Source organism: Rhinoderma darwinii, chromosome 5 (genome assembly GCF_050947455.1).
Source record: "Rhinoderma darwinii isolate aRhiDar2 chromosome 5, aRhiDar2.hap1, whole genome shotgun sequence".
NCBI classification, from domain to species: Eukaryota; Metazoa; Chordata; class Amphibia; order Anura; family Rhinodermatidae; genus Rhinoderma; species Rhinoderma darwinii.
The window spans coordinates 273,576,898-273,596,912 of record NC_134691.1 but is presented as its reverse complement, the minus strand read 5'-3'; the positions used below and the strand labels follow the sequence as shown (position 1 = coordinate 273,596,912).

At 41.1% G+C, this 20,015-nt stretch overlaps 1 protein-coding gene across 3 annotated transcripts in view; it reads right to left on the bottom strand.

The window, feature by feature from the left end:
• Positions 1–20,015, bottom strand: part of OSBPL10 (oxysterol binding protein like 10) — a 362,776-nt gene that overhangs the window by 232,714 nt on the left and 110,047 nt on the right. For all 3 annotated transcript variants that reach the window (XM_075827172.1, XM_075827173.1, XM_075827174.1), the window contains exon 3: positions 96–169. In XM_075827172.1, the coding sequence (XP_075683287.1) occupies positions 96–169 (74 nt within the window). The remainder of the gene's footprint in view (positions 1–95; positions 170–20,015) is intronic.

Here is a 20,015-nt window from a genome sequence, read left to right as displayed (position 1 = left end):
TCTCATAACTTGCTCAAAGCATCTAAAGTAGCATCATTGAATATTCATATAAATGTTTTATGATGTATTATGATTATTTAATAAAGGTTATTTACCTTGGACTCTGTATGGTGCTTGGCACATGCTTGAAGCTGAGTCAACCAGAACTGTCGCTCCTTGGAATCAGCAGCTACAATATGAATGTAAAAAAAAAAAATCACCATAATTAGTCTATCATAGAATCAGATCCTGAACAATTTGATTGACCGCATGTATTCAATTATAATTTAAAACACCACAGAGGTACAAACCACAGTTTATCAAGTGATCTAAGAAATAAAAATATTAAAGGGCTCGAAAGACAAATGAAATGGAAACAAATAAGTTAATAGGAGTGTTAAAAAGTGGGACATGGGTTGAATCGCCAAAATCTGAATCAAAATCCTTGAATAAATAGTATAGACATAGACCAAGCAGTTATAAAGTGACTTGTGGGAGAACCCCTTGGGTACCAACTCATCAAAGAGTCCCAATGTTTCCATGAAATTAACAGGGCATCTTGTAATAATTTTTTCTACATTTCAAAGCATTATTTACAGACTAGGCCTTTTAGTGGGACTGTTTATATGCTTTCAGGGTACTTCTACCTGCAGTAAATTCTTCCACCACCAAAGGCATACAGACCTTAAATTATAGGATTCTGGGTAAGCCCAAATTTAAAAAACAAAACAAAAAACTTTAAGTATTTGAAAAGTCAGCGTTCAACATTCCTAAATAAACATTCTAAATAAACCACATGCATATGTATGAATGAATGTCTCATCTTGACTTAAAGAGGACCTGTCAACTCTCCTGACATGCCTATTTTAGAAAATCTTTGTATTTCCCATTAAATAACAATTGGGGGAACATGTTTTCTTAGAACTCTGCGTTCCTCTGTTATTACTCCTTTAAATTTAGTTTAAAAAAGTTGCCAACTGGGTGTTACCATTCCTCTTGTTAAAGGGGTGTGTCCCTACACAGTTTCACTCTGTCAGCACTGATTGGACAGTGTCAGACTTTGTAGGGACACACCCTTTACTGGTAACACCAAGTTGTCAATTTATTATTAAACTTCTAGGAGGAATAATAAAGGAACGGCACAAGATAGATAGTTCTAAGAAAAGATGCTCCAGAATTGATATTTAAAATCGGGAATACAAGTATCTACTAAAACAGACATGCCAGGAGAGGTTACAGGTTCTCTTTAAGCTCATAAGTATTTTAATACACTCCAATACTAATGGATGCTGGTGTATTATGGTTTTAACTAAACCGTTTTGTAACGGATCCAAAATAATCTCACCAATTTATAATGAGCCGGTCAGGTTTCTGGGTTTTGTTTGTTTTTTACAGGAAAGCATAGCGCAGCAGACTACACAAAAGAAAAAAGGAAAACTTAAAGAGAACCTTTCACTGGATTTTCTGGCACTAAACCACCAGCATGTCCTTATACTGCTGGGAAATGGCGTCCTAAACATGCCCCTCTCAAAACTGTCCGTTTTAGCCTTTTATCTAAAAATAAGTTATAATACAGTGTGGAGAAGAGTCCAGAGAGTAGTCCAGGTTTTCTGTCCTCAGCTTCATCTGAGCACGTGCAGGAAGGCGATGGACTCATCTAAAGATTCTCTGGCAATTTACATATAGCGCACGGCAGTATTAGAACTTCTTTTTAGACCAAATGCTAAAACTGAAAGGTTTGAGAGGGGCATGTTTAGGATGCTATTCCCCAGCAGAATAACGACATGCTGGTGGTTCAGTGCTCTAAAATCTAGTGACAGGTTCCCTTTAATACTGGTTGCGCTTGGCTCCTTAAAACACTATTATGTCATCATAGTACTTCAGTGACATAACAAGACCTTAACAGTAGCAGAGGTTCACTAACACTCAATTTCCAGCATTCAACCTGGGAAAAACGTCATCTGTGGTAGGGCGGATTCAGACGAACGTGATTTTCGTCCGTGCAGCCCACGTGGTATTAACGCGGGTCATACGGACCTAAACAAGTCTATGGGGCAGTGCAGACAGTCCGTGAGTTTTGCGCAGCGTGAGTCCGCTGCGTAAAACTCACATGTTCTATATTTAGGCATTTTTCGTTCACCACGCACCCATTGAAGTCAATGGGTGCGTGAAAATCACGCATGCCCCACGGAAGCACTTCCGTGGGACGCGCGTTATTCGCACAACAGCAGTAAAAGAATGAATGTAAACAGAAAAGCACCACGTGCTTTTCCGTTTACAAACATCCAAACGGAGTGTCGTCTGAATCTGCCCGTAAGCATTTAGTGCAGCATTCTAAACAAGTAACAAGTAGAAGTTGCAGCACTCACCAATCTGTTAAAAACAGCTTTTTCTTTTATTCATTAAAACATAGAGCATGTTAGACAATTTCCTCTGACAAAAGCAACAGCCATTTAGCGCTATATGCATCTCATCATGGCACTTATGGTAGAACTCTTAACACGTTAATAAATCGGGGTTAAAAAAAAGGTTACACCTTTTTAAGGGATTCTGTTGATAGGCATACCTACTCCAACGTGAGGATCAGTAGATGCAAGGCTGTAATGTCTTAAATGATCTCTAACACTCTAAACAATTGTAAAGATTTAAGATGATATTCTTGATTATTATTTGGCTATATAGGTTGTACATGCATTGCTTGCTGTAAATTGATATTTTTAACTTTTTTTTTTTTTTTAAGAGTTTAAGAGATGTAATCCTTTTTTTTAACCTCGATTTATAAATATCTGTTGGGGCAGTACCATCAGGGCCACGATGAAGCGCACATAGCACTAAACAGCTGCCACCTACAGTATTGTCAGAGATTGACGGAGTATCTACCACGCTCTAGGTTTGTTTGTTTCTTTTAAAAAAAAGTCTGATTGGCGAGTGACGCAACTCTTCTGGTTACTGGTTTAGACTTTAAATTATGCGTAAAGCATAGGAGTGATGAAGCATAAAGCTTTTTTAATTGTAAAGTGAAAACATGATAATGTGCTGAACAACGGGACTGCTGATCAAGTTTTTATAATAAAGAAGATTCGTGATGCTAAACTTTATTACAGATCCGAATTTTACATATATTAAAGACACTCAAAATCGAAAAAAAATATAATCAGGTTCACTGCAATTAACCCCGACATTGCACTTCCCCCTTGTCAGTGTTAAGTGTTCAGATCTATAGTGCTATGTGCAGGGTCTTCACACTATGGAGATGATTTTGCTGTCCTTGTCTATGTCATAGGCCGGGGCGGTCAACAATGATTTTCTTAGTCCGTTTACAAGAATAGTAACTCTGCATGTTCAAAAATAACTCATCATGACTTAGTCCTGCAAAGCTTCTGAGGGAAAGAAATTAACCAGGAGCCATCATTTTTTTCTGTCCATATTACAGGTATCAACACAGACTGCTAAATCAGATCTTCGATGTGAGGGCTCCTGCAAGCAGCTCCCCATATCTCAGTCTCCTGGAAACGAGTGTACTACAGAGGGAGACGAAATTGTTCCTAAATACAGTCACATCTCAACTTGAAAAGGTTTTGAGTGGATGCAGGTTTTAATGAGTTATATACAATCTAGTCCGTTTATACTTTAGCACAGGTACCTCCAAACCATGGCTTAGTATGAAGCGATCAGTAAGCTGCATCTTTAGTTAAAGGGGTGTATCATCACACACACAACTCCTTTAATCTGAAAACCACCATAGTGATCAGCTGATCGCCGGGGGTCTGGCTCCAGAGATCCTCAGCAAGCAGTTGCATATCAGGAGAAGTGCAGTATTACATGACAGACATTTAAATTATGTAATACATGGATGGCTTGAGTCCATCAGAGAGTGAGGCACTACTTGTTACCAGCACTTGGTTCTTGCTTATAGAGAGGGATCCCGAGCAGGAGATCACGCTTTACAATGTTCATATGTCCTAATATGCCATTTTGAAAGGGGTTGACCTGATGGGATAACTTTTTAATTAATACAATGAAGAAACAAAAAAAAGTGAAGTGACAATAGTAGACCTTTATGCCGAATACAGCAGCATAAATATAAAAGCAGTACAACTATTAATTGCAAGTCAAGAAATGTATCCCTGCAAGAGAACAATAGCTGCACTGACCACAAAGGCACTCTAAAAGAAATTTGCTGTACAGTTTTCTCCATCACATTGTGCTAAAATACAATTATAATGTCAATTACCGGCCTTTTATGGTTGCTTAGCTTATAGTTGATAAATCGCCAGCCTCAACTCCCGAGAGAAGCCGGTCTTGCAGACGTCCTGTAGTTAACATGCTGAATGTTAACTAGAGTTTTAAGTAATATTTCGGCTTGGAGAATAATTTTCCAGTTAGCATCGTAATTTGTTACTATTGTTACTGTTAATGAATGTTGATGGTATGATTTTTGAGTCCACCACCCAGATTTGGATTTAACAGTCCTTCGTATTGTATAATTATAAAGAAAAAAGATAGATCCGGAGTCTATATATGTAAAATATAACTTTTACGGAGTTTCCTTTTAAAAAAATAGAAGGTACTAACACACATAAAAAATTATTTCATATGGCGTGTATTCATACATTATCATCATAGGTCATATTGTATCTTGTATAGCTTGTATCTATGACATTATTTTTTGAGACATTAGATCAGTAAATAGACAGAAAGGTATCCCCCCCAATAAAGAGTCCTTCAAACATATTATTGCTTTTTAACTGGTTCCCGACCGCTGGCTGTGTTTTTACAGCCAGCGGTCAGGGTCCTTAAAACCCGCGCCATAGACTTTCTACGGCTCGGGTTTTAACTTGCTGGCCAAGCGATCGGGCAGCTGAATGTCGGGTCTCCGGTTGTCAGTGACTGCCGGGTACCCATAGGAGAGGATAGAAGCAGCTTTCGCTGCTTCTGTCTTCTCTGATCACTTGTACACAGCGCTCAATGAACGCTGTGTATAGGAATAGAGGCAGCGGCAGCGCCGTTGTCTCTATTGCTCCCGGTGTTCACGTGACTGGTCACATGATCGCCGGGTGCCGTTAGTAACAGACTGCTGCTGGGTCTTATTAGACCCAGCACAGCCCTATTAGTGACAATCGATCGGGCTGTGCAGCTCCAGTTACAGTGGAAAAGAATGATGTAAAAGAAAGAAAAAAAATATGTAAAGTTCCCCAAAGGTCTTTTTTGACCTTTGAGGGACAGACCATAGTAATAAAAAAATAAAAGTAAAGTAAAGTGCAAAAAAAAAAAAATTAAATACACATAAATTACCCACACCCAAAAAAAACCTTCCCCCCTCCGCCAATCATTGTTGTAACGCTAGCGCTGACCCAATTACCCTAATATAGACTTATAATATATTAAAATTTACGGTAGACAATGACGATCACAAATAAAAGGTCTAGTTTAGGGTAAAACTATGTTATTACCAAAAAAAATAGCTGAAAATTAAAAAAAGCTTATTTTTTTACTATTATTTTCAAACTTTAAGCCTAAAAATTCTAAAATAGCAAAAAGGATGTGTATAAAAACGATAAAAAAAGAAACCTGCATTGTATACGGAAAAAACATCGCAAAAATCAAATATATAGAACATGACCTATTTCAGGCCGTAATTACGGCACGGCCAGGCCCATAGAAGTCTATGGGGCTCCCGTAATTACGGGTGGATACGTGTGTGTGCACCCGTAATTACGGGAGCGTTGTCAGGTGACGTCAGGGGATTTAAATTTTTGAATAAAGAGAAGCAGAGAAAATGGTGTCTGAGCGATCATGTGACTCTTAAGGGGTTTGGACAGGATTGTGACATTTTCAGCCCCCCTTTATTTACGGGTCCGTAAATACGGGTCACACTATGGAGATAAAAGTAAAAACAAAGCGCACATCGTGCCTGAATCTGTATAGTTGTGGAGGAAAAAAAGAGGGGTCAAATATACTGACCTGGTGATGTTATGCTAGGAGCACAATATCCCAACCTGGCGTATTCAAAGATGCCCTTATAAGAGCCGGTTGCAGCCACAGTTCCCGATCCGGAGGTTTGGAGTACACAAACTCCGCTGAACGAATCCAGTAAAAAGGAAAAAAGGTCGGAAAGATCCAAGGGCGCAGCCGTGTAAAGATGAGATACTTTAATTGTACATATAACCGAGTTATATGTCCAATTAAAGTATCTCATCTTTACACGGCTGCGCCCTTGGATCTTTCCGACTGTTTTTCCTTTTTACTGGATTCGTAAATACGGGTGGAATACGGATGACAATGGACCCGTATTTACGGGCAAAGGTCCGTAAATACGCGTTAAAAACGTGTGACAAAGGACCCGTATTTACGACCAGTATTTACGGGAGGGAAAAAATACGGTCTTGTGCATGGGGCCTTCGTATGTTTGACCATTTCGGTCATGGAATATAGGGGTCAATGCCCCCCAGCCTACCCGTTCAGATGCTGAATAGTGTTCTGTATAAGGGGATCGAGGAACCTCTCTCCATAGTAAAATCCTCCCGACGCGTTTCCTCTCTGCCAAACGATTCCTCAGGGGAGATGGGCCAAAACCAGCTTTGCCCAAATTCCATAGGCGCTGGAAAAAGTTATTTATAGCTGTCTTTTCAAAACACACGCACTTGCAGTGGCAAGGAATCAATCACCCATAGTGTTTGGGGTTCAAATATCGGCACCTGTTCCTGGCGTCTGACGTCAAAGTAAATGAAATAAGAGAAGTTGTGACCCCTATGGCACAAATAACCTATAGAAGGGGTAGAAGTATAGGGGATCGAGTTTTGTGTAGCCACTAAACGAGCTTGAAAAAACAAGGCTGTTGGTTAGACAGAAAGATTAAAGGCTGTTTTAAGTGAGGACACTGTAAAGCATGTACATCTGTGCAAATAGAAAAGGCTTTTAAAAGGGCCCATACAGGAGTCAATTATCCCATAAGATATTTTGTTAATTGCAGCTGAAAAAATGTAATCTACAAAATTACCTTCCCTTGTCCGTTAGATTATGTAGGCAAAACTACTAGGGAGTGGAGGAAGAGAATTCTTGAACACCTAGGCCACGCTGCAAATAAAAGGGACAAACATGTATCCCGCCATGTTCATTTGGAACATGGGGGAGAGTTGAATTATTTAAAGTTCATTGCTATAGAATTATTACAACCATCAATAAGATGAGGTGACATTGATAGAATACTATTGCAGAAGGAATTCAGTTGGATCTTTAAATTGTGATCAATTGCACCAAACGGGCTAAACGAACAGCTTGACCATACATGCTTTATCTAAAATATGATCATTAAGTCTCTTAGAAATACACTTTTCCCTTGCACAGCATAATCGGGACTCGTTATATAGACATAATTATGTACGGTGTCTTGTTTTGCCATTAAATATCCTTAATGTAGCGTCCATGGCCGCGGGCCATACGGTTTACTTACCTCTCGACGCCCGCAGACATGGATCTGTGAGCGCTGGTCCCCATCTCCTTCCTAGGAGACACCAGCACTCACTTCCGTTCCGGTCTGCTATGCCCCGTAGGGTGCGTACGCTCGTGCCCGCTCTTAAAGGGCCAGCGCGCACACATGAAAACAATCATCATCAACTCACATGATTTCCTGGACTATAAGAAGGCCTCTGCCCTTCTGATCCTTGCCTGAGCGTTGTTTGTAATATCCTAGTTTGTCTAAGCAAATGGTCTCCTAGTGTTTTCCAATTCCCAGTGTTCCCTGTTCCCCAAGCTATCCTGGTCAAGTGCTGTGCTGTATTCTATGCCTGTTCTGCTACTCCACGCCTGACGTCTACCTGCTGCCTAGTCCCAGCCGAGCCTGCCTTGCTACTGTCCGAGCTGCCACAGGTACCCTATACGAACTATAGACTGTGACCTGCGCCCTGTTGGCCAGCTGCCATACCGCCAAGGCGGTACGGCCCAGTGGGTCCACGAACCCTACGTGACACTTAACACTATGATCACATGATCAAAAATATATTTTATTTAGGAAATAAATAAAATTCCTAAAACAGTTCTCTTCGATTAAATTACTAAGTGGTGGATGCGGAACGAGGAGTTCATGCCCATATGGTATCATTTTTTCCCCCGCTCATCTGTACCATTAGTCCCTTCATCGCTCATTGCCTCTACATGCATTCCAGTCTCTCAAGTTTACGAGACAGAACAACTGTCCTGCCTATGTATAAACCCGCTGTGTCTAATATCGCGATTGTTTTACAAGCGCCGCTGTGTTAGGCAACTCAGTGAGGAGAGATATACAGCGCAGCCAATAATGGGCTGCCACGTCATTAACAGGGGGCGGAATCTATATTTGTGATCAGTTACCTGGGGAACGCGTATCCACACCACTTTCCCTGCATCTCTGTTTGTGGAGAGTAGGGACTGCAATCCATGTCTTGGTGATGGGTGGAGGTGATGTTCCGTGTACGGCAAGTGTGTGTGGCGCCGACATGTCAGGTTTTGTTATGTCGGCACGTGTCTCACTAGGAGGTTGGTGAATCATCGCCTCCTGAGTTGTACACACCCCCTTATGTCACGGGTGAATGTCAACAGGAAGGAGAGGTGGGGTTACTGGGATTAAAAGGACAGGGAATTCCCCTTTACTTTGACGTCAGGAACAGGCACCGATATTTGAAACCCAAACACTATGTGTGATTGATTCCTTGCCACTGCAAGTGCGTGTGTTTCGAAAAGACAGCTAAATATAACCTTTTCCAGCGCCTATGGAATTTGGGCAAAGCTGGTTTGGGCCCATCTCCACTGAGAAATCGTTTGGCCATGAGAAAACGCATCAGGAGCATTTTACTATGGAGATAGGTTCCCCGATCCCCTTATACTGAACACTATCCAGCATCTGAACAGGTAGGTGGGGGGGGGGGTATTGACCTCTATATTCCATGACCTAAGTGGTCAAACATACTAAAGGGAATATAAAAATAAATGTTTGTGAAACTCTCTCTTAAAAAGCAATAATATGTTTGAATAACCCTTTATTGGGTGGATACCTTGCTGTCTATTTACTGATCTAAAGTCTCAAAAAATAATGTCATAGATACAAGCTATATGAGATACAATATGACCTACGATGAGGATGATGTAGGAATACACGACATATGGAATCATTTTTTATGTATGTTAGTACCTTCTATTTTTTAAAATACATAGACTCCGGATCTATCTTTTTTCTTTAGTATTGTTATTGGTAAGATATAAAGCACATTCCAAAAGTACATGCAGCCATTGTTTCTATCCGCTTGCAGAGCTCATCACTAAGCCATGTTATTTTCTCATTATTGATATAGGATTTCTTCAACATAGTGCGTTCCCTAAGCTCTAATGTACTCTTGTAAGACAACCAAGATGAAGTCAGCCTGCTCTGCTCCTATTACTCTTGATGATCCCATCTCAATTCTCTACCAATATCTTTGTGTTACGAGCTCTACATTGTGTCATATTTGTCAAGGTGTAAGGAGAGAAGTTCTAGATCTTCCTATGTTTTCCTTTCTTATTTGAATATGTTTAATTGACTTTTTGCACCATACAATCCTCCCAAATCCAATGAACTTTCTGTAAAATACCGAGATCTCTCTGAGATTTCGAGAAAATTAGATTTCTGAACACCTTTCTCAGTGACATGTAAGTAGTAAAAGCTGGAGCTTCACTTCAAGTGATTATAATTGGATGCATTGGGGCATGATGTGGAAGGATCGGTATTATTTAGTGTAACCATTAGCGGGATGTCCCTTGAAAATTAGCTAATCACATGGTGCCCCACTGTTAGTACCCCCAGCAATCAGCTGTAATCTGTAAGGCAACACAGCAGTAAGTGGTTCACTTCCCCTGTAGCACCACCATAGAGGAAACTAAGCATTAGACGGGGCCCACTGAGATCAATGGGCCGACCATGTAAAGCACGGACGAGAGAGAGGAAGGGCAAGAGAGAGAGGGAACGGGCAAGAGAGAGAGAGAGAGAAAGAGAGAAAGAAAGAGGGAGAGGGGAAGGGCGAGAGAAAGGGCGAGAGAGAGAAAGAGAGAAAGGGCGAGAGAGAGAAAGAGAGAGCGAGAAAGAAAGAGAAGGGCAAGAGAGAGGGGAAGGGCAAGAGAGAGAGAGAGAGGGGAAGGGCAAGAGAGAGAGAGAGAGAGAGGGGAAGGGCAAGAGAGAAAGAGAGAGGAAGAGATAGAGAGGAGAGGGAAAGGGAGATCCTCTTAATAACCACTATGGGCTCCACTTTCTAAACACTAAACAGAGACAATAGTTAGTTATAGATTAGAAGTCAAGGAATTCAAGAAGAAAGATACGGATTTTAAACTGATAGTAACCATGAAAAGTTTCATACACCATTATTCTCTATTGTTAGAACAAGCATCTTAAAATAAACAGACTTTCTTTACTTCATTTTTGTATTAGAAAGTTGTGATGAACACATTCTGTTAGAAAATTTATATAGGGTTATTTTATGCTATTGTATAATATGATCTTGGCAGATGGAGAACACTTTGTGTTTTATCAACCCAGATGGAAAGAATCCTTCAGTAGTTTATTTCATATAAAGTGTTTTTTCCTATATGAACATAATGCTTTCAGAACTTCTGACTTTAGAAATAATAGCAGCATTTTTCAAAGACTGCGCAATGAGGATACTGCATATTTCAATAGATAAGCACTGCTCTTTTTGTTATTCATGCCTTTTTTATGAAATGAGAAGTAGCTAGAATTAAAATAGTATCTCCTTTTTTTCTGAAAATATGAGACTTTATAAATTATAATTGGAGACGTTTGATTTCAACATAGTTTTCAGCAATATCAAGAAGTTTATGGAAGAAGAAGGAGAATAGAAAGTAGAGGGGAATTGGAGACGTAAATACATGGGGAAGAGCATTAATAGTGGTTGAAAGGAGTCTAGACATTTACCCACCCACAATTTATTCTAATACATTGGTAGGTGGAGATTTTACCCCTTAACTGATTCCCATCACAGAACTGACTTTTCACGTCCTAATAGACTGTGCCACTTTAAACAAGGACTTGATCAATCATCTTTCTCTCACAGCGTTCCAGTGGTCCCTCTTCTTCCTGTCTTTTTGCTGCCAATATCAGTTTTGGCTCTTGCCTAGTAGTAATTAGGTCAATAGACTTGGTCACCAGCATGTGATAACCATGATTAACCCCTTTAATGCTGAACCTGGTGCTGACAAACCAAGGGGGCTTCCTTTTGTCATTTGCCCGTCAGCCCCAGTATTGGGGTTGCCAGGGATGGTGGCTTTATATGGACAGCCCAAGGCACAACAAAGGGCTGTCCATAAATAACGCATGCTAGGGCATAGATCTAGGCATTGGATTATAGTTTTGAAAAAGCTATTTAAATAGCAAAAATCCATATATTTTCCTACCAAACTTATTACATATGCAATTTAAATCTTTATCTAAGATAGTATGTTTAAACCCCTTATTAATAACGAAGTTTCAAGCCTGGCTTACAATAAGGACCTTTAAGCACCTTAAAGGCTGTATACACCTTTGAAAACATATATATATATATATATATATATATATATATATATATATATATATATATATATATATATATATATATATATATATATATATATATTGTAAAACGGGAACTTCCAGTCAGTCTTGTAGCCAAACAATCAGGCAGAAACTGGCAGATTTACAGGTACAGTTGTCTAGAGTTTATTGTGCAGTCACAGACAGTAATTAAACAGGCCTGCTTTAGCAGGAAATGTAGAAAATAAAAGGTCCTAAGTTTCAGGATAGCATACAACTCAAGTTCGGGGCTTCTCACCAAGCTTTGTAGGTTCAGTCCAAATGTGCTTGCTCTTTGCACGCTGGTAAATTCAGGCTTTGCACTCCCAGTCTGGTCTTTCTGCAACACCACACACTCCACACTAATCTCTGGCAGTCTTCTTTATTAGTCTCTCTGGACACACCTGGACTCCAAGTTCAGGTAGACAACACCAGGCATGGAGTATGGAGCAACCTTCTTACATATTCAGTCACCCATAAAATAAGGGACCCAAACTCCAGTTTCTTACATTACGGAGACAAGAAGCCTCAATGACACATATCCGCCATCAACTACTTTACACGATGATTGTTTTTGTTTACAATATATATATATATATATATATATATATATATATATATATATATATATATATATAATCAGTGCGTTTGGTGCGACTTTTTATTAAAAATTATTTAAACTTTTTCTTTGACTAACAACCCACAATTCCAAAACGGCAACTTCTATAGGATATTTCACTCCAGGAAAAGACAGGGACTTGTGTCCATACACCAAATGTTGAATGAGTTTCAAAATAATGCCCTTACAATATTACAAGATAAATTCCCTAATATACGCTTTCCCTTTTTCTATTTTCTCAAAGTTACATAGGAGAAATACTTTCTAATCTGACAAACCGGGAATGAGGTCCCCCTTGCGCCCTCTCATTGTTGAACCTGGTCTCATAAAGGCACTTATTATACGGTTCTATAAATTTCTTCATACCCCTATAAACTATTCCACTACCCAGCTTTCTTTAAAGAAATAGGGAATAGTATACCCAGACTTTACATCCTCAATGAGTCTTTCATCTGTTGATCAATACCTTCATTTTTTGCCTTCAGCTAGATCTACTGAAATGCTTCTTAAAGAGGCTCTGTCACCAGATTATAAATGCCCTATCTCCTACATAATCTGATCGGTGCTGTAATGTAGATAACAGTGGTTTTTATTTTGAAAAACGATAAAATTTTAAGTTATGAGCAATTTTAGATTTATGCTAATTAGTTGCTTAATAGAAAACTGGGCGTTTTTTACCTTTTGATCAAGTGGGCGTTGTAAAGAAGTGTATGACGCTGACCAATCAGTGACCAATCAGCGTCATACACTTCTCTTCATTCATGTCCATTTGTACTCAGCACAGCGTGATCTCTTAACTTAAGGAGCTTAGTTCAGTTATTTGTGTCGTCCTCTTCATAATATTTAGAGATTCTCTAGTGACTGGTATAGTGCCAAGGGGCTGGTGCAGGGCAAATGTGGTGCCTATTTTCAAAAAGGGCTCTAGGTCTTCCCCGGGTAATTATAGACCTTTAAGCTTAACATCCATTGTGGGGAAAATGTTTGAGGGGCTATTGAGGGACTATATACAGAATTATGTGACAATAAATACTATTATAAGTGACAGCCAGCACGGTTTTACTAAGGACAGAAGCTGTCAAAAGAACCTGATTTGTTTTTATGAAGAGGTGAGCAGAAGCCTAGACAGAGGGGCCGCTGTGGATATAGTGTTTTTGGACTTTGCAAAGGCATTTGACACTGTCCCTCATAGACGTCTAATGAGAAAATTAAGGACTATAGGTTTAGAAAGTAAAGTTTGTAATTGGATTGAGAATTGGCTCAAGGACCGTATCCGTTTAATGTAGATAAATGTAAAGTTATGTACCTGGGTATGAACAACCTGCATGCATCATATGTCCTAGGGGGAGCTACACTGGGGGAGTCACTTGTTGAAGGATCTGGGTGTACTTGTAAATCATAAACTAAACAACAGCATGCAATGTCAATCAGCTGCTTCTAGGGCCAGCAGGATATTGTCGTATATTAAAAGAGGCATGGACTCACGGGACAGGGATGTAATATTACCACTTTTCAAAGCATTAGTGAGGCCTCATCTAGAATATGCAGTTCAGTTCTGGGCTCCAGTTCATAGAAAGGATGCCCTGGAGTTAGAAAAAATACAAAGAAGAGCAACGAAGCTAATAAGGGGCATGGAGAATCTATGTTATGAGGAAAGATTAAAAGAATTAAACCTATTTAGCCTTGAAAAAAGACGACTAAGGGGGACATGATTAACTTCTATAAATATATGAATGGCACATACAAAAAATATGGTGAAAGCCTGTTCCATGTAAAACCCACCCAAAAAACAAGGGGGCACTCCCTCCGCCTTCTTTACTGTCAGAACGGTGAATTTATGGAATAGTCTACCGCAGGAGCTGGTCACAGCAAGGACAGTAGATGGCTTTAAAAAAGGCTTAGATAATTTCCTAGAACAAAAAAATATTAGCTCCTATGTGTAGAAATTTTTTACTTCCTTTACCATCCCTTGGTTGAAATTGATGGACATGTGACTTTTTTCAACCGTACAAACTATGTAACATACACCCACATTAACATTACTAAAGTGTCTTGAGAGTGAATAAACATTGCCTCCAGCCAGGACGCGATGTCTGTTCACACTCCCGACACTTCAGTAAAGTTTCTGTGGGACTTACAGAGCACAGCGTGATCTCGCGAGATCACGCTGTGCTGTCATTCACAGAAACTTTACCGAAGTGTCGGGAGTGTGAATAGACAATGGCGGATCATCACAGGGTGTTTTGGGTGATTCACGGCAAAAACCGAGACGAAACAGCATTGTATATGCCCTGCAAAATGACCTTTAGACATAAGGTCACATGACCTTATCTCTGAAGTTCTTACTACTGTTTAGAGACCTGCTGGTCACATGACTGCAGGTCCATGAGCAGCAGCAAGGCTCCACAGAGAAGACTGAGGAGAGCTGCTATGTAAGTATAAAGCAGGGGCGTAGCTGGGGGGGGGGCGGGGCATGGGCCCTGTGCGCAACTTAGAGGGGGGCGCTAGCGCCACCCTCTACTGCATTATAATTGTACCTGCGTCTATAGGACACAGGTACAAATTAGAAGTAATGAATGGCCGGGTACGTTCTGTGCCCGGCCATTCAGTGCTTTTCCACGAGTGAAGCGGTATCGCGCTTCCGTCGTTGAAAGGCGCTGACCGACTGGGAAAGTCATTCTGCCCAGCCAATCAGCGCCTTTCATAGATGTTTCGTTCAACCCCAGGAGACCTGCGCAGAAGAGAGCAGGTCTCCATTGCTGCCGGCCGGCGTGGGAATGGGATTAAGGTGAGTTAGAATAGTTTATTTTATTGTAATACAAAAGTGTGTAGCTTTATCTACGAGGGGGCTTTATCTACGGGGGGGCTATATACTGGGGTGGGCTATCTATGGAGCACCATATACAGGGGTGGGCTATATCTACAGGGGGGCTATATTCAGGGGTGGGCTATCTGTGAAGCACTATATACAGGGGTGGACTATATGTGGAGCACTATATACAGGGGTGGGCTATATCTACAGGGGGGCTATATACAGGAGTGGGCTATCTGTGGAGCACTATAAGGGGAGCTATTTGTAGGACACTATATACAGGGGTGGGCTATATGGGGGCACTATCTACAGGGGGCTCTATGGCAGGCACTATCTATAGGGGGCACAGTGTGTGTGAGACAGTGTATGGTGCTATTATAATTAGAGGTGCAGTGTATGGCGCTATTATCTTTGTTTATCTTTGGAAAAGTGAGAAGCTGAAGACATCTGAGCGGCAAACTGCAGAAATGGTCTGTGACCGGGAGAAGTCATCATAGAGGTCTGGACCGGATGGAGAAAAAGAACTAGAATCTGAGATGTCAGCGGTGAGTCACTTAATGTAAATGTTCATTCTGCCTCTAATCAGTACTGTATGATCTGCAGCGAGATGATGGGTGGTATGATTATGATAGGATTTATTTTTTTGTGAAACAGCATCTCCCAGCATATCCTTACCATTGTTCGGGCCATGCTGGGAACTGTAGTTTTATGCCGTACATACCTATATGGCAGGGGTTGCACTAAATTGAGCTGTATTTGTGCTGGTGTATTTATGTACTGAGCTTGGTTCTGGTGCTGTATATATGTACTGAGCTTGGTTCTGGTGTTGTGTATAGAACTATATTGCTTGTAAAATGTACAAATGTTTTTATGCTTGAGTTACATAAAAAGAAATGTGGAAAAAAAATGTCATTGATTGGTAGATAAAACAAACACGGCGAGGGGGAAGGAGATGTCGGGAAAGAGGTTGGGGGTGGGGAACCAAACAATCTTTGCCCCGGGTGCTAGAGAACCGAGCTACGCCTCTGTATAAGGGGATGGATTTGTTTAAGGGGTCTGTATTTAGGGGGTCTGTATTTAGGGGGCCTGGTTTTGGGACTGTATTTAGGGGGTCTGGTCTGTATTAAGGAGGTTTGGTGTATGTATTAGTTTAAGGGGTCTGTATCAGTTTAAGGGCTTTAGGGTCTGTATATTTAAGGGGTCTGGGGTCTGTATTTAGGGGGTCTGTATTAGTTTGATGTCTGGGATCTGTATTTAGGGGGCCTGTTCCAGGATCTGTATTAGTTTAGAGGTCTGTATTTAGGGGTCTGGTGTCTGTATTAGATTAGGGAGTCAGGCCTGGGGTCTGTATTTAGGGAGTCAGGTCTGGTGTCATTATTAGTGTAGGGGGTCTGGTGTCTGCATTTATTTAGGGTGCTTGTTCTGGGGTCTGTGTTTGTTTAGGGGGTCTGATCTGGGGACTGCAATAGTTTAGAAGGTCTGGGGTCTGTATGTATTCTATGATCTAGTCTGGGTTCCAAATTTATTAGTCTAAGTAAAAGGGGTTGTCCAGGCACATAGATAGGTCATCTGTATAAAAAACGGTCTGTGCCCGGACAACCACTTTAATGTATAGTCCTGGGCCTTGGTGTTTAAATTTGTGTGTTCCTATAGAGGCTGGAAATGGCTGCAGAAGTGATGGGCAAAGATGTCTCATCAGGAGAAGTCGCCATAACGGACTGCGTCAGATGAAGAAAAGAAAACGACTCCAATCAGAGAAGACTTATGAGTCACTGGATCTATCCCCTCTCCTGACATGTCTGTTGTAGGAAATCCTTGTATTCTACATATCTTTGTGTACTCAGGACTAATAGACAAATGCGTGTTCCCATTCCCATTGTCAAGAGGATGTGTCCCTACACAGTGTGATACAGTCAGCGATGGTTGGAGACTGTCAGTGTGTAGGGATACAGCCCTTTGACAAGGGGAATCGTAACAACCATTTGTCAATGCTCGCAGAAAAAGGTGGTGTTCATTATAGACACGGTAGAATGGCGGTGGGGAAGGGGGGGCCCAAGTTTGTGGATAAGCCCAGGGCCTATGGTCTAGTTAATCCGCCACTGTGAATAGACATCGCGTCCTGGCTGGAGGCAATGTCTATTCACTCTCAAGACACTTCAGTAAAGTTAATGTGGGTGTATGTGACAGCACAGCGTGATCTCGCGAGATCTCGCTGTGCAGGGAATACAAATGGACATGAATGGAGAGAAGTGTATGACGCTGATTGGTCAGCGTCATACACTTCTCTTTTCAACACCCAGTTGGTAAAAAGGTAAAAAAAAACGCCCATTTGTCTATTAAGAAACAAATTAGCATAAATCTAAAATTGCTCATAACTTGCTCAAAATTGATAGTTTTTAAAAATAAAAACCACTATTGTTATCTACATTACAGCGCTGATCAGATTATGCAGGAGGTAGGACACTTGTAATCTGGTGACAGAGCCTATTTAATAGACATCGCTTCCAGCCAGGACGCGATGTCTATTCACAATCCCGACACTTCGGTAACGTTTGTGTGGGACTTAATGACAGCAAGCATGATTTACAGCGTGATCTCGCGAGATCAGGGTTGCTGTCATTAAGTCCTACACAAACGTTACCGAAGTGCCCGGATTGTGAATAGACATCACATCCTGGCTGGAAGCGATGTCTATTAACTCTCAAGACACTTCAGTAACGTGAATGTGTGTGTACGTGGCTGCACATAGTGATCTAGCAAGATCACGCTGTGCTGAGTAAATGAATGGAGAGAAGTGTATGACGCTGATTGGTCAGCATCATACACTTCTCTTTACAACGCCTACTTGGTCAAAAAGTAAAAACACGCACAGTTGTCTTTTAAGAAAGTCATTAGCATAAAGCTAAAATAGGTCATAACTCCGTCAAATTTGATCGTTTTTCTAAATAAAAAACATTGCTGTAATCTAGATTACAGCGCCTATCACATTATGTAGAAGATAGGCCACTTATAATGTGGTGACAGAGCCTCTTTAAGGTATAATATTTTGCCAATTGGACAAATCAGCTGTGGTACTTTTTTAGAAAATCTGCAACAGAAATTTCGAGTGCATTCATTATCCCATGCTGATTTTTTTTCCTGAGCGTGTGAATGGGGCATGAAATACCCCATTCACATGCTTTGCTGGTGGAATGTTAGCGGATTTTGTCAGGAATTAGGCACAGAATCCGCGCCTTAATCCTGACAGAATCCTGAACATGTGAAGATGACATTTTTTACTTCCCCTTTCCCATCCCACTTCCCCTTTCCCATCCCTTGGTTGAACTTGATGGACATGTGTCTTTTTTCAACCGTACAAACTATGTAACTATGTTTAAAAGGAGAACCTTGGTATCTTAGATTCTTGCTTCACTTCACCAGCGCAATCCTGGTGGAATATTGCACCAAAAAAGTGGTGGAGTGGTGTTAAGGACTTCTGTTTTATTCCACAATTAAAGGAGTTTCCTGGCCATAGGGTGTTTTTTCATACTGATGACCTATCCACAGGATAGGTCATCAGTATATGATCGGTGGGGGTCCGACACCCGGAACCCACACCCATCAGCTTTTCCGGCTGCCTCTGGCACCGGGAGTTATAAAGTGTTCGGAGCCAGAAGCAGGTGGCTCCGGTCACAGTATAGCGGCCGTGCTGGGTTGCTGCGGCTCTGCTCCTGTTAAAGAGGCTCTGTCACCAGATTTTGCAACCCCTATCTGCTATTGCAGCAGATAGGTGCTGCAATGTAGATTACAGCAACGTTTTTATTTTTAAAAAACGAGCATTTTTGGCCAAGTTATGACCATTTTTGTAGTTATGCAAATGAGGCTTGCAAAAGTCCAAGTGGGTGTGTTTAAAAGTAAAAGTCCAAGTGGGCGTGTATTATGTGCGTACATCGGGGCGTTTTTAATACTTTTACTAGCTGGGCGCTCTGAAGAGAAGTATCATCCACTTCTCTTCAGAACGCCCAGCTTCTGACAGTGCAGATCTGTGACGTCACTCACAGGTCCTGCATCGTGTCGGCCACATCGGCACCAGAGGCTACAGTTGATTCTGCAGCAGCATCGGCGTTAGCAGGTAAGGTCGACTTACCTGCAAACGCTGATGCTGCTGCAGAATCAACTGTAACCTCTGGTGCCGATGTGGCCGACACGATGCAGGACCTGTGAGTGACGTCACAGATCTGCACTGTCAGAAGCTGGGCGTTCTGAAGAGAAGTGGATGATACTTCTCTTCAGAGCGCCCAGCTAGTAAAAGTATTAAAAACGCCCCGATGTACGCACATAATACACGCCCACTTGGACTTTTACTTTTAAACACACCCACTTGGACTTTTGCAAGCCTCATTTGCATAACTACAAAAATGGTCATAACTTGGCCAAAAATGCTCGTTTTTTTAAAATAAAAACTTTACTGTAATCTACATTGCAGCGCCTATCTGCTGCAATAGCAGATAGGGGTTGCAAAATCTGGTGACAGAGCCTCTTTAACTTGAATAGGAGCAGAGTTGCAGTACTGCAGCATGGCCGCTATACAGTGTACGGAACATTCTGCTTCCGGCTCCGAATACTGTATAACTCCCACTGCCGGAGGCAGCTGATCGGTGCAGGGTCCGTGTGTTGGACCCCCACCGATCATATACGGATGACCAATCCTTTCTCATTAGTATGGAAAAAAGTCTCATGACCAGAAAACCCCTTTGAATCCAACATGAAATGTGTAACTTTGCAAATATTTAGCTTTACTTATGTTGTACTAAGAGCTTGTAAGACACCAAGAAACCCATGTGATTTTAGAAGGAATTAAAAAAGACCTTATCCAGCATTTAGGAAGAGGAGACATTCGTTTAAAGAGGCTCTGTCACCACATTATATGTGGCTCATCTCCTACATAAGGAGATGGGTGCTATAATGTAGAGGACAGCAGTGCTTTTTATTTAGGAAAATGATCTATTTTCACCACATTAGGAGCTATTTTAGCTTTATGCTAATTAGTTTCTTAA